We start from the raw sequence: 15,384 nt of genomic DNA, 5'->3' as shown, positions 1-15,384 counted from the left end.
ATTCAAATCCAATACAAGAAACTTTAGCACATCAGGCGCTTGTCCTAAATTAACACACAACTGCAGGCCAAGGAATTGCACTTGGACGACTAGAAAATCTACCTTGGATCTACAAATTAGGTATGCATGGAACATTATCTAAGCATTGTGCAGATATCAACACAACCCATATCTATCCCACATGGTAAAAATAAATACCATCAGAGAAAAAAATGGTGAAACAACAAGCTGCATTTCAAAATATGCCCTGTTTCACACTGCACATGGCCCCCTGATGGTTGTAATATGAATATCATTTCATTAGCCTGCAAAGTCACTACAGATCAGCAGCAAGCTCAACCATGCTGCCCTGGACCAGATAAACGCACCCACAGCCCCTAAATTCCAACACTGCCAGCGACAATAAGCAAATCTGTGATAGCCCTGAGCTGTGATGGGAGACTCGACTGTGTTTTGATACCTGATTACAGCCTGTCATGCAAGTTTGAATATCCAGATTTCTTCACAAAGCGAGGGTAGACAATCAAACAAAGATTAAAAGTTAAACAGCAAATTACTGATCTACAATTCTGATCCAAACAGTAAGGGTTGGAAATTGCAAACATCCACACTGCTGTAGCTTTAATTTTGCAATCGAAATCTCTGATATACAACCAGGTCTGAGATACAGTGACCTTGCAGCCATAATTATCTTCAAACTGATGTAAATATCTGTATGCTCATCTAGTGTTTATAAATATCCCTGGAGTCCCGTGAAAATAACAGTAATCACTTACCATCTATAGACCCTGATTGGCCTATTGATGAACTCACCTAGATGTCCTGTGTGATTAGCTATATGATCTGATTATTGCTTATTTGCACCCAATGTCTGGCAATCTAAGCATGCTACAGCAATCTGAGTATTAGCTGGCCTGTAGCGATCTGGATATTGCTGATCTGCACCTTGTATTGTAGCAATCTGAGTAATTGGCTTGTAATGGATAGTGCTGGTAGAATTGCCAACAAAGGAGGATAGGGTTTGGCATCTTAACCTCAGGGTTTCGCAGTTAGGGGTTTTCATACTCAATTACAAAGGCTTGGATTTGAACCAATAATGTTAAATTAGGAAAATCAGTTGATTCAAATGAACAGGAACTTGCCTTCATACCTTCCTGGGAAAGGTCCTATTCTTACGCCCAGTTTAATTTTGAAAACTGATTTATATTAATATATTTTATATTAAATGTTTAAAACCTTTAGAGTAGACAAGGATGGCTAGGGCATATGCAAAACAATGCTAAACCACCAGCAATAAAACCTTCAACAGCTGGGGGTCCAATGGGCTGCAAGCTTCAAGTTATCACATTTAAGTTTTTTGTAGGAATCCTCATTCATGGTGATGCAGGACGAAAACATTGGAGATCAATAGTCTTTATGCATCCATGCCGGCAAGAGAAGCAAGGAACAAATCACTAAGGACTGTTATGTCCTCTTCCCAGGGAACTAGGGTTTCTTGTTAGCCAACAGTTATGCCATGAAAAACACAAAGAATTTCTAGATATAAGATATGCTGTTAATGTTAGTATTCTGATTCCTCAATATCCCTAGGGTTTATGAATTTGACCAAATCGGATTTAGTTCAGTATTCACAAATACTCATCAGATCTCAGACAGACAATTCAATACCAGGATGCACAGAAGTTGTATGAATATTATTATCCAATCAGAATTTTATTTCACAAAATGACATATAACAGAAATTAATAGTGTAACGCTTGTTCAATTGATTTAAATAACCTCGAGGTCTAACTCAAATATGAAGACTACAGAAACAACCAATATAGGAGATTTTTATGACTCTCTGTATGAGGGTGATCAGCTTGATTGTGTTGAAGTCCTCACGTGAATAGATCAGTAGTCCTGATGCGTGAAACCCTTAGTTGTTATTGCCCATTCATCCACCTCTATGAGTCCCCTGTGCAGCAGAAGTCTTAGAAGACGCCACGCCTATAGTTGTGTTCAAGTTCCAACTCCTAGGGTTAACTGTTGTCCTGATATTTTCTGAATAAATTGCTTAAGTCTGTTGTCCAAGCTTGGTTCTAAGGGCATGTAATGTAGACCCCCTGGACTGTTGCATTTGCCCATGGCAATAGGATATTCCCACGCTCCTTGACGACTAGCTGCAGATTCTTGCCTCACAGATTATCCTTGCTGATGAGACCTGCAATATTGGTTCTGTTTGCTGCCCTGAACAAGCCAGCGTTGATTCAGCAGGTAGAGTAATTCCTGGAAGCTGTTATGAGAACCCAGCTGGCACCCTAATGGCCAAAAAACAAATTGCCACACCAAAATCCCCTGAACTCTGCAATGGCACCCAACCTGACAATAGATCCCTTGATTAAATTGTAACTTCTGATTAAATAATTTAATAAACAGTTAAAAGAGAGGAAACTTAGTAGACTCCCAGTCCCGATCAGGGTTCGTATCCTGACTTAGGTGGGCAGCCAGGGTTTGCGTCCTAGTTTGTTCCACTTGAGAAAACTCTCAAAACATACCAGATTTGAAATTTCCAGATGTGGCGCCCAGCACACAGCAGCAGCATAAATACTTGTTAAGGCCAAGGGCACTAGAATAAAATTCAAATTATTAACTTTATTTTATTAAATAATATATTTATTATGGTGTTAAAAAATACCTTTTATTTCACTGTTGGCTGACCTAGCTGAAAAATAAATTGAATGAATGATTCAATAATCAGATAATGTTTTCAACAATATACAAGTGTATATATAGAGATTACAAGACGACGTGCTAAATTAAGAACAAGTCGTTTAAAGTGAACTACTAAAAAGCTAAACGCTAAATAAAGCTTAAAAGCTAATTATCTAAAAAGTTAAATGACCATTAAACAAGGAACTAAATATAGGTGACTAAAATATAATTAAATATTCTAATACCCTCCCTTAATGGTCATTCTATCTACTAACTACCCTACATAAGACACTGCAGGTCTTTTGATCACAAATGAAAAGAACACTCTGCTGCAGTGGAGACCCTCCCTGGATCTGAAAAGTGTAAATGGCCAAGAATACCAAAATCCATCCAACCTGACATTGGGTAACCAAATTGAAACCTGAAACCATGATTTTGAGGAAAAATCGGCAAATCCTCCAAAACTGAAGATACAAATCATCATTTTTGTGGAAAAAAATGGTACAAACCCTTGAAACGAATTTTGTGGAAAAAATCGAACAAAACCTTGAAACTTTGCATGGCAAGACCCAAAACACCACGTGGTAGGACACCAAACATCGCGCGGTAAAACATCAGACATCATGCAGGAAAACACCAGACAACATCACGTGGTAAAATACCAGACATCACGTGGTAAAACAGCAAACCTTACACGGCAAAATAGCAGACATCACGTGGTAAAGCAACACTCCCTGATTTTTGAGGAAAAATCAAGCAAAACCCTCCCATGATTTTTTTGTGGAGAAAAATTAGAAAACCCGTGCAAGCTTTGCAGATGACAGATAATAATTTTTAAGGAAAAACTTCTAAACCCTGCGAACAATTTTTGAGGAAAAAAAATGTGAAAACCCTGGGACCTGTAGGACGAGGTATGGCCTAAATCAATCTAATCAAGGCAACGATATTCAGATATCGTGAACATGCACTGTTTCCAGGTGTTGTGGCAGCTATTGAACTTCTGTTTGTGTTCCAACATGATGCTGGTCAAAGATGCCATCACGGAAATCGAGGTCAACTGAGTGAAAGCAAGAGACAGAAGAATTTGATTTTTTTTTAAATCAGAATAGAAGCAGCTGCACAAAAAATCTGAAACCCTGGAATGGAATTCGAGACACAAATCCCAATGCACGAACTTCGAGGTTTGGAAGAAACCCATAAATGAAAAAAAAAATTTGCAAACTTAAAACAGCATAAACGGTGCCCAGAAAACAGCAAAATTTCCAATGTCCACAGAATTAGCAGAAATTGCGAACTGTTTTTAAATTCCAAGGCAAATTTGTTGGCACAAAATTCAAGGCACGGAAAACAAGGCACCCAGAAAAATTTGAGACCAACCCAGAAAAGCTCTCGAAAAACCCACCAAGAATCTGAAAACAGAATGCAAATCCGACGGCTCAAAAATTGAGGCACAGAAAACGATGCACCCAAAAAAATCTGACGATACCCTGGTTGAGGTCTTGAAAAACCCACCAAGAACCAGCAACCAGAATAAAATTTCGAATTGAACTGAAGGGTCAAAACCCTAGTCAAATTGCAGAAACCCTAGGAAAATTTTCAATCTACCAAAAAAAACCTCCAAGTTGCAGGCCCAAAAATCTCCAGAACCCTAAAAAAAACATAAACTGCTGCCCAGCACAAAGAAATTCACCCACAAACCAGAAACCCTCGAGACCCTCAAAAAAGCCTTCAAAAAAGCAAAATCCTAAAAAAAATCTAGAAAATATTCCAGAAAGAAGGCCATGAATTTTTATTAAAAAATTCGCCAAACTTTAAAGAATCCCATCGACCCGCTCTGATACCATGAAAAATAAATTGAATGAATGATTCAATAATCAGATAATGTTTTTAACAAATATACAAGCGTATATATAGAAATTAAAGTTTTTTAACAATATACAAGTGTATATAATGTTTTTAACAAGTAGTTTAAAGTGAACTACTAAAAAGCTAAACGCTAAATAAAGTTTATAAGCTAATTAACTAAAAAGAGAAAGCTAAATGCTAAATAAAGCTTAAAAGCTAATTAACTAAAAAGCTAAATGACCATTAAACAAGGAACTAAATATAGGTGACTAAAATATAATTAAATATTCTAATACTAGCAAGGAAAGGACATGACAAGGACAACCACAACTAATGAGAAATAAGCATTTGTTGTAGCTATATAATTACAAGGCAATGGGAAAAGTATTCCAATACCATGTAGGAGAAGGGTTCCCATCATATGAACATGTATAGCCAATAATAAACTATCACCAGGAACAACAAGCCACCTCATCATAACATTGGGCTTACCATCACTAAAGGCGAACACATGGTGGGCAACAACTCATTGAAGAATTCAAGTAGGCCACCATGATTACAATATGGAGTGTGACACACAGAGCACAAAGTCAAAAGGGACAATGCAATAGAACAAATTGATTGTTTAATGTTAAGGCATGTAAGACATGAAGGCAAACAATTTTCATGAATCTTAGCATTTTGGGCAAGGACCAACAAAGTTGATGACCCAATCAATACAACTATCTACACAAAAAAGAGGAGCAAATTAAACATACTAGAGATAAACAAAAGTTATATTACTATTAGTAGTCATAATAGTAAATAAATAAACAAACAATAACAAACTACCATTTAATGTGGTGCAATCATAATTAGCATCAACAATTAGTTAAATGTAAATTCAATTTATGACAACATGACAACCAAACACCTTGCATAAGATATTGTCTATCAGGATATCACCCAAGCATGTAAGTACAATGATAACAATAGCATGATTATTATAAATGAGAATTGAGGAGTTCCTGTTGCACAATAATGATAAGGCATATCTCCAAATAAAAACAAGAAACCACAAATTCTGCACAAAAAGGTTGCTCAATTCAAGAAGGGCTGGACTCTAAAATATAGAATGTCCCAAAAAAAGATCAACCAACAACAATTAAATCATGAAATTCATTTGAGTAGGTATCTCCCATATAAATATTGTAGTTAGTTGTCATTAAAATATAGGTCAACCTTGGTAGGACATAACTAATTAAGCCCCACCCCATAAACTCGTTAGAAGTCATTTGCATGTTATGCTAGGTGTATAGTGTTCCTTCCCCTTCATAATGCTTTAAATTGAAGAATTTGATGAAACAAGCTTATAGGATACCCTTAGAAGGGGAAGGATACATTTATCATCCATACAAGGTTATAGAAAAAAGCTGATAGTGTTCCTTCCCCTTCAAAATGCATTAACTTAAAGTGCACAATTGCTTTTCCTACAAGTCCATAAATGCTTGTATCTTTACAATTGTAGCAATCAACCATGTTGTTGCTAGTGTCTAGTTGCAAAAGCAAGCCTTTGACCCCATGTATATCGATTGCCTTGATATTGTTTTTCTTGAGCTTGAGGACATTGTTATTCATTTTGCTGTCTTTGTTCTCAACTTCCATAAGAAGGATAAGGATATTACCCCTGCAATAATGTAAAAATTGGTAAGGCTCGATCATCGTATCTTGGATTCTGGCTTCCTCTTCCCAGTTGTTTTGCTCAATATCTTTCAGCCTGTTCTTTAATTATTATTATTTTGTTTCAGTTTTGGGTCTTTTGACTTGAGATTTTTCACTTAAGTACTTTGTTTCTTCATTTTGTATTAACCATAGTTCCTTGAATCCACTTGAACATGGTGCCTCCTTAATATTTTCTACACTTTCTTCCAAAAGTGTTCACTATTCATTATCAACTTTTGTGGTTACATGATGACACTTTCCCGCTTTTTCATTCAGGCCTTTTATCTCCTAAGAAGAGTTTAATTAAGATTCCTTAACATTGAACACTAATCATCTATCTTCACTATTACTTGTTTTTATATTTCTCCTCATTGATTGATTGTCAGCTATTTTATGCTGACAATAATCGTATATAGGAAAATGTTTGGAAGAGAATAATTGTATTGATTGCATCGTATGCTCTTGACATAGATGGTCTTGACTTTTTAAATACAGCCTTTATTATTTTTAGATGGATACAACCGGATTACATCTTTATATCGATCTCTGCTTTGTTGAGTGGATTACAACATGATGAGTAAGCATACATCCATTCCAAACGTATACTTTGGATAAGATGCAATGAGCAAGGGAACTAACATTTGGCTAAGGATCGAACCTAGCCTAATTATCCCTCCAAGGATTTGAACCTTGGTGGATACCAAAATCATTGGAACGTATCATCATCCTTACCAATTGAGTTCAGCCCCTTTGGTATGAGGCCTTCATTTATGCTTAGTAATTTTCAATATTTTCAACTTCATTTGCAATCCTCATGTTAAATTCTTCCCCAAGCACTTCCTCTCTTTTAACAAATAGTTTTATTCATATTGGAAATTTCATTTATATTTGCATCATTGAAAATTTTCAACACAACCTTGAACTTAAAATATGAGAGTCGGGGTATATTCTAAAATTGACACTTAACTTATGCTCAATGTAACTTTATCTCTATAGCATATGGAGCTAAAAAATTGTGAAAAGATTGGCCATGATTTTGCATGGCTGGAGTAGGGTCAAAATAGGAAATACAAAATATTAAGAGTTAACATGCCGAAAAAATTGTCAGATTTCTTGGGCATTGCCAAGGACCCTAGATGCCACTGATTTATATCAATGTAATTTATTAATTCAAACTTTGGGCCCTCAACTGGCAACGGGTGAAATTCTCCTCTTTCTTTTAGATTAAAGAGTTTGTGCTAGCCCAAAAGCCTAAAACCATTAAATCTCACCTAAAGGCTTAGAACAAAGAGGGTTTTAGAAACAAATTCAATAAAAAAATATTTATTGAGCAACAAGAATCAGTCCTGAACAAGATACTTCATGGTATATATTATAAACAGATAGAAGATTTACTTAAAAGAGAAGTTGAGGTTAGTATGGCTCAAGAAAGGTGATAGACACACTCATAATGCCACCTGCACAATCACCAACAAATTGATTAAAAGCTTGATTATTATGAATGGCATTTTTATGATGTTACATGCACAATGGTGTTTAAGTTATGTACCTGGATTGCTTGTTGACAGAATTAATACGGCTTTACAAGGATAGATGCTGGCTAGATGATAGGGAAAACCTAATATAGTCAATTGAGGCAACAGAAAAAAATCTGTGCTCGCCACCATATTTTCACACCCAAGTCCTTTTCAGTATTGAGCATGAAGTTTAAGATGTGTGTTTAATATCTCAGCTTAAATGTGAGGGTTTTGTTGTAATTTAGACTGCTTTCGAGTATAAAATGTTGTTGCTTTTCGGACAGCACTAAAGGTCTTGAGTTAGATCATCTCATATATGGAGATATCATTAGTACTTGAGGGAGTAACAAAGATTATATCAATGATTCTGGGATCTGAAAACAGTTTGTTGCGAACAAGACCAAGTTTAGTTTAGGTAAGAATTGATCAATGTTAAAGTCTTGCAAGCTATAGATGGAAATCATCTTTCATGACTAAAATTGGAAGCTAAACACTGTCAAGTCATAAAATAAGTGGATGAGAAAATGAGTTAAATTTCTTCAATGGCATTTTGGATTGTCACTGTTTTATATAGCTTTGGCTTCTCCTGCGTTACAAAATTTAGGTTTTGTTGCTCATGGTTTTATTGTGGATCAAATTTTGCCATTTCATATATTTGTTTATTCTCGATTGCATATCATTTTATTGGAGATTCACTACAATTGAGTGCGTCATATATTACCCAACATAGATGGTCTTCACTTTTTTAATATGGCATTAATTGCTTTTTTTAAGTGGATTACAACATAATAAGTATGCATCCATTTCAAAAGCTTCCTTCCATTAAGCTGCCATAAGAAGGGGGAACCAATCCAGCATAGTCACCCAAGGATCAAACCTAGCCCAATCATATGTCCAAGAATTTGAACTTTGCTGGATAGCAAAATCATGGGAACATACCATCACCCTTACCAATTGAGTTCGGCCCGTTCAATTTAAGGCCTTCATTTCGGCTTAGTAATTTTCAATGTTTTCATCTTTATTTGCAATCCTCAATTTCGATTCTTGCCCAAGTGCTTCCTCTCTTTTTACAAATAGTTTTATTCATGTTGACAATTTCATTGAAATTCATATTGAAAATCTTCAATGCAACCTTGAGCTTTAAATATGAGAGTCAGGGTATATTCTAAAATTAAAGGTAAACTTATGCTCAATGTAACTTTATCTTTATAGCAAATATGAGGCTAAAAAATTGTGAAAAAATTGTGAAAAAATTGTGAAAAAATTGTGAAAAAATTGCTGGAGGGGGTTGGAATAGGATAAAACAAATATTAAGAGTTAAGATGCCGATTTGTCAATTTCCTTGGGCATTGCTGAGGACCCTAGATGCCACTGATTTATATTGACATAGTTTCTTCATTCAAACTTGGGACCACAAATTCTCCTCTTCCTTCTGGAGCAAAGAGTTTGTGCTAGCCCAAAAGCCTAAAACCATAAATATTACCTTAAGGCGTAGAACAGAGAGGCTTTTCGAAATTAATTCAAGAGAATAAATTTATTGAGCAACAAATGGAGTCAGTCTTGAACAAGATACTTCACAGAATATACTATAAACAGACAGGAAATTTATTTAAAAAAGAAGTTGAGGGTAGTATGGCTCAAGAAAGATGATAGACACACTCATAATGCCACCTGCACAAACACCAACAGATTGGTTAAAAGCGTGATTATTATGAATGGCATTTTTATGTACCGGGCTTGCTTGTTAACTGAACTAATACTGGATTTACAAGGATAGATGCTTGCTAGATTATAAGGAAAACCCAATACAGTGGATTAACGCAAAAAAAATTGTGCTCACCACCATGTTTGACACCCAAGTCCTTTTCAATATGTGCATGAATTTTAGAATGTGTATTTACTTTCTCAACTCAAGTGTGAGAATTTCTTGAAATGGTTCTAAACTTGTTGCAATTTAGATTCCTGTCAAGTTTTTAATGGTGTTGTGATCAGACAGCAATAAAAGTATCATGTTAGATCATATCATTGTGGGGATATCATGAGAACTTGACGGAGTAACAAAAGTTATATTGACAATTCTCGGATCTGAGAACAGCTTGTTGGGAAACAGACCAAGTTTAACTTTGGTAAGAATTGATCATTGCCAAAGTCTTGCAAGCGATATACGGAAATCACCTTTTCATGACTAAAATCAAAAGCTGGACACTGTCAAGTCTAAAATAAGCGGATGAGAAAATGAATTAAATTTCTTCAATGGCAATTTGGATTGTCACTGTTTGATATAGCTTTGGCTTCTCATGTGTTATAGTTTAGCTTTTGTTATTCATGATTTTGTTTCAGATCATTTTTTGCTGTATTATGAGTTTGTTTGTTCTCGGTTGGATATCATTTCATTGGAGACGCACTAGGCACTCCCAACGCATACTTTGACAGTGTACATTATGTTAGTCACATTGGCCATTACACTAAATTACTGAATTTCGACTGTCTCCAATTATGAAAGTTATGTGATTCTCTAAGGATGTTTTGTGTATCTCAATTCTCACCTGTTCATACAAATCCTCCAACTTCTTTCTCGGAAGCTTAAGCTGTGCAACTTGCGGCAATATTGAATCCCATCGTCCGCTGTTAATATCTGCCATGAATGTTTCAAGGCTGTCCACAGTGTTGAGTGAAACCTGGCACTCATTTTGCAAAATCTGGAATGTTTGATGCAAGGAATTTTCCTTACAAAACTGTAGCACAATTTTTATCACACTGTATACAAAAGGAAACGAATGTCAGACATATTAAGATACATAAAAGAACAGTATTCAAATCATAAACTATCATCACCAAAGGCAGAAAATGGGTGTGCATGATTAAACCCTATAGCAGAAAGAAGAATCCAATTAAAAACCCTAATACAAAGCATTTTAGCTAATAGTACCAATTGTTTTAAGTTTACAATACATATAGAAACCCTAGAGTCCTTTAATGACTTTGTTACATTCTGTGAAGGTTGAAGTAAGATATACAATGTTAAACCCTTTTTTTTTACGTGTCTTCCGAGACCTCTAGCCTAATGAAAGCTTAACTGCAATTTAAAATTCAGTGAAAGCAAATGAACAGAATAAAAATGTATATTCATGTAATAACAATGAAAAAAAATACTTACTCGCGAGCTTCGATTTCGAGAGTGGACATGGCTGCCTGCTGCTTGGTTTATTTTTCTTCCCCACTACGAAATCCTCGCAATATTTCCGCGTATTTTTCTTACGATATCTTTAGTCAGTGAGATCATGGGAAACGCATTGCTCTAAGAAGGCTCCGTTGCATCAGACAACAGCCGTATTATTTTTGCTTTTATGGCAATAAGCTGTAGATTAAAGCTCCATGGATATCGAAGCTATGATTTTGTCGTGGTGAAGTTAGAGCATACCCATCAAATTTGCCATTTAGTTTTGTAGAATAGCTTAATTTCTTATTACATAGGTGGCATATTGTTTTAATTAAGTTGGGTTTAAGTTTTGATTTTTATTCATGTTTTTTTTTATTGTTAGTTGTGTAGGCAATACTATTTGAAGTGAAAAATTTATATAAATTTATGAAGTTAACATATATAGTGATTCAAAAATTGAAGATAATGAATTTGTTTAAGGAAATATTATAGGGTATGAATGGGAAATCATATGTAGACTACATCATAGTTAGATAATGCAAGTTTTTGAAATCGATATGTTGGGAAGAAAGGATATTGGTAGATAAATAAATTGTTATTTTATGGAGCCTAATCAAACTCGGAGGTTAAATTTTCCCTACTTCTATCGGTGCAGTTTTCCCCCATATTTTTCGATGGGGATTTGGGGGCAACGCCCCTTGCGCACTTCCTGTCGCGATACAGGGCGGGGTTGAGGGGCAGCGCCCCACGAGGCCAAAAAGACTTTTATTGTTTTAAAAGGCATCGGATGTTATTTTTCTATTGGCTAACATGTTGTAACTCTGATTTTGTAACCGACATAAGTCATGATAAAAAGGCTAAGGGTTAGGGTTTTCTGTAGAGAATTTTATGCATTTTGCAGCGGTATTGAGTTGCAAGGGATTGCTAGTTGTAATCAGTTTTTTTATTTACTAGATAATAATATTGGACTCTCTATTTGGTGGATGTAGCCCGAGATTGGGTGAATCACGTTAAATTTTGTCTCTTTGTTGTTATTATTTTTGTGTTTTTATTCATGTGTTTAATATTTATCTACATATAATTGATATTTTATGCATGCAATTCCTTACACAAATTGGTCTAACGACTATCAAAGTGATGAATACACAGTTCAAGCAATCAATTTAATCAATACAATGAGAGATTATGGATGTCTTATGTATGATGATATACCACAATATATCAACTACGTAAGCCTCAGTGAAAAACAAGAGAAAGCGTTCAGCATAATTATATCACATTGTCATATGCATGAAAATGTGATGTCGTTATATATGATAATGTAAGGAACAATAGGAACAAGAAAGTCATATTTGATTGGTGCAATTAATGAAGCTCTTAAAAATGCAACATTGCTTAATCAATCTCTCCTTCTATTACTTGCACTAACTAGAGTTGCAGCATTCAACATAGGCGCATCCATAATTCATTCCAAGTTGAGAATTTCAATTAAAGATTTTGCTCAACTAAAAAGAACATGACTGACAAATTTTCAAGAAGAAATATTTCATGTCAAAAATATATTAACTGATGAAATGAGCTTCATTGGCTAGAGAACATAGATTCTAGACTTCATCAAGCATTCCCAAAAAAGGTTAATCTCAACTTTGCAAATATATGCACAATTGCAACCGACTATAATAAACATGTAATATTATAATAAATACAATTTGGTTGGAAATAATGTATATAATTATTATATAATATTTGAAGTTTATGAATTATTTCTAAAATTTTCTATGGTTTTAGTTGGAGATCTAGGTTGGTTGCCCCCAATTAAAGACAAACTAGCATATGACAATAACAAACGAGTGAAGTTATTATGGCAAGACTTCAAAATTGTAGGTATCTTGGAAAAAATATTTAGACGAGATGGAGAAGATATTCAACAAAAGTAATTTTGTCAACTATTCACAAACCCAAGAGAAGCACACAATGCAATTAATGTCTGGAAGTTGTTGATGTCAAAAACAAACACTAACATTATCGTAGCAATCAACGGAGTGTTTGACAATAATGTTCATTTATTCTCCACAAATGATAATGTTCATAATTGTAGGATTTTGCCAAGATCAAGGGCACAATGAAAAGCATAAAAGAGACAATAGAATGACAAGAACAAAATGTATTCTCATCAATATACAAATGATCAACTGGATTAACCAATACAATGAATAGAAGCCTGCATATATAGGCAAGGCCATATGGATGTATGAGCACACAAATATGACATGTGGCTCAATGAGAAACAAGGGTAGGTAAGAAATACTAGGGGTAGGTAGGAGAAATAATATAATATTCCACAAGAGGTGGATGACCCACCGAATGTGGAGTGTAACAGCAAAATAAGACCACAAAAGGTGGAATTTCTCCTACAAGCTCTATCCCTATGTGCACACTTCCCTAAGTGTCTCAAATCCAAACTACGAAGAGATGCATTATCCTAAGTTAACTTAAGTAAGTGTAATAATGTCCAAAATGAATATTTATTTACACCAACACCCCCCCTTAAGTGCAACTTAGGGGAATGAAGACTCAAGTCAACAATGCAAGATGGGTCCCGGCTACTAGGCCATGATAGGTACCCATGTACAATATGCAAATGCAAGCAAAACTATGCAATGCAATCTCTCACAAACGGAGAAAGGGAGAAAACCTAGTGGGAAAAAACTCCCCCCCAAAAGAGAGATGAATGTACAAAAGACTCTCAAAGAAGAAGGACAAAACCTCAAAGAGGAAAAAGTCCCCCCCCATAAGAGAGGAAGGAGAATTCAGCTGACCCCCCCTAATGACACATCCCACACCCCCAAGAGAGCTCGCAACTGCTGGAACTTACTCTTGGTGAAAGGTTTGGTGAATATGTCAGCAACCTGCTTTGTAGTAGGACAATACTGCAAATCAATGACCTGCTCCTGGATGAGCTCTCGAATATAGTGCATATGAATCTCGATGTGTTTGGTCCCCCGATGCTGGACTGGGTTCTTCGAGATTGCAATAGCACTCTGATTGTCGCAATGTAGAACTGTCGATCGTGGAGTGGTGAATCCAAACTCTGTGAGAATCTGCTGGAGCCAAATGGTCTCAGTCGCTACGTTAACAGAGCCTCGATACTCAGCCTCAGTCGAAGAGAGAGCAATAGCATGTTGCTTCTTGCTCTGCCAACAAATGGGGCCTGAACCAAGGTGAAAACTGTAACCAAAAGTAGACTTACGATCAACTAGATTGCCAGCCCAATCGGAGTCTGTGTAACCAACCAAGCGAAGTCCTGTGCTTGCTGCATAGTGAATCCCATAGTGATGTGTACCCTGGATGTAATGAAGGATGTTTGGCAGCTTTCCAATGAAGCTCGTGTGGATCCTGCATGAAGTGGGAAACCATGCCAACAACAAATGAAATATTAGGGCGTGTATGAGTCAAGTAGATGAGACTACCCACAAGCTGACGATACAAAGTGGCATCAACTAGTGGAGAAGAACACTGAGCCTGAAGCTTGACTCCTGAAAGAAAGGGAGTCGGAGCAGGCTTACAATCAACCATATGAAAGCATGCAAGTAGATCAAGAGCATACTTGGGCTGTGATAGAGTAATCCCGGAAGGTGACTGTGAAATCTTTATCCCGAGAAAGTAGTGCAAAAGACCCAAGTCAGTCATAGCAAATCTGTCATGCAAAGCAGATTTGACCCTACTAATGATGGATGAAGTACTCCCTGTAATGATCAAGTCATCAACATAGAGCACAAGTATCAAGTGAGAGTCATCCTGTCGCAAAATGTAGACATTCGGATCAAAATGACACCTGGTGAATCCTGCGGAGAGAAGAAAGGAATCCATCTTGGCGTACCAAGCCCTGGGGGCCTGCTTAAGGCCATAAAGAGATTTCCTTAGTCTACAAACCAAGGAAGTATCCTGGATGAAACCTTGTGGCTGCTCCATATAAATCTCCTCATCGAGATCACCATGAAGAAAAGCACTCTTCACATCCATCTGATGTATAACCCAACCATGAGCTGCAGCAATAGCAAGTGTCAAATGAATGGAGTTCATCTTGGCTACAGGTGCAAAGGTCTCAGTATAGTCAACACCTGCAACCTGCGAGAAACCTTTCGCAACAAGCCAAGCTTTATACTTATCCACACTACCATCCGCTGCAAACTTGGTCTGATAGATCCACTTACATCGAACCATCTTTCTCCCCTTAGGAAGATGGACTAAATCCCATGTGTTGTTCCTCATCAAGGAACTATACTCTTCCTCCATAGCTTGGTCCCACTCAGGAACCCCTGATGCTTCCCTAAATGTCTGTGGATCGGAAGCGATAGCAATGAATGCATGTGGAAGATCCTGATGTTGTGATTGAGTTCTCTGTGTATCTGAAGGATCCCCAACAAGAGAATCCGCGAACTCAAGTGTCTGTCGAGCCCAACGAGG

General features: G+C 36.4%; 1 protein-coding gene across 2 annotated transcripts in view; it reads right to left on the bottom strand.

Moving 5' to 3' along the window:
- The window catches only part of LOC131074004 (suppressor of mec-8 and unc-52 protein homolog 1), a 77,342-nt gene extending 66,159 nt beyond the window's left edge, over positions 1-11,183 (bottom strand). Inside the window, exons 1-2 of one of the 2 annotated variants that reach the window (XM_058010562.2) lie at positions 10,915-11,183; positions 10,304-10,514 (exon numbers count right to left, since the gene is read on the bottom strand). In XM_058010562.2, the coding sequence (XP_057866545.2) occupies positions 10,304-10,514; positions 10,915-10,943 (240 nt within the window). In that variant the 5' untranslated portion in view covers positions 10,944-11,183. The remainder of the gene's footprint in view (positions 1-10,303; positions 10,515-10,914) is intronic. The other variant, XM_058010561.2, reaches the window with a different exon arrangement.
- Between the last annotated feature and the right edge of the window lie 4,201 nt (positions 11,184-15,384).

The sequence above is a fragment of the Cryptomeria japonica genome, chromosome 9, assembly GCF_030272615.1.
Source record: "Cryptomeria japonica chromosome 9, Sugi_1.0, whole genome shotgun sequence".
NCBI classification, from domain to species: domain Eukaryota; kingdom Viridiplantae; phylum Streptophyta; class Pinopsida; order Cupressales; family Cupressaceae; genus Cryptomeria; species Cryptomeria japonica.
This window is presented reverse-complemented; position numbering and strand designations above follow the sequence as displayed.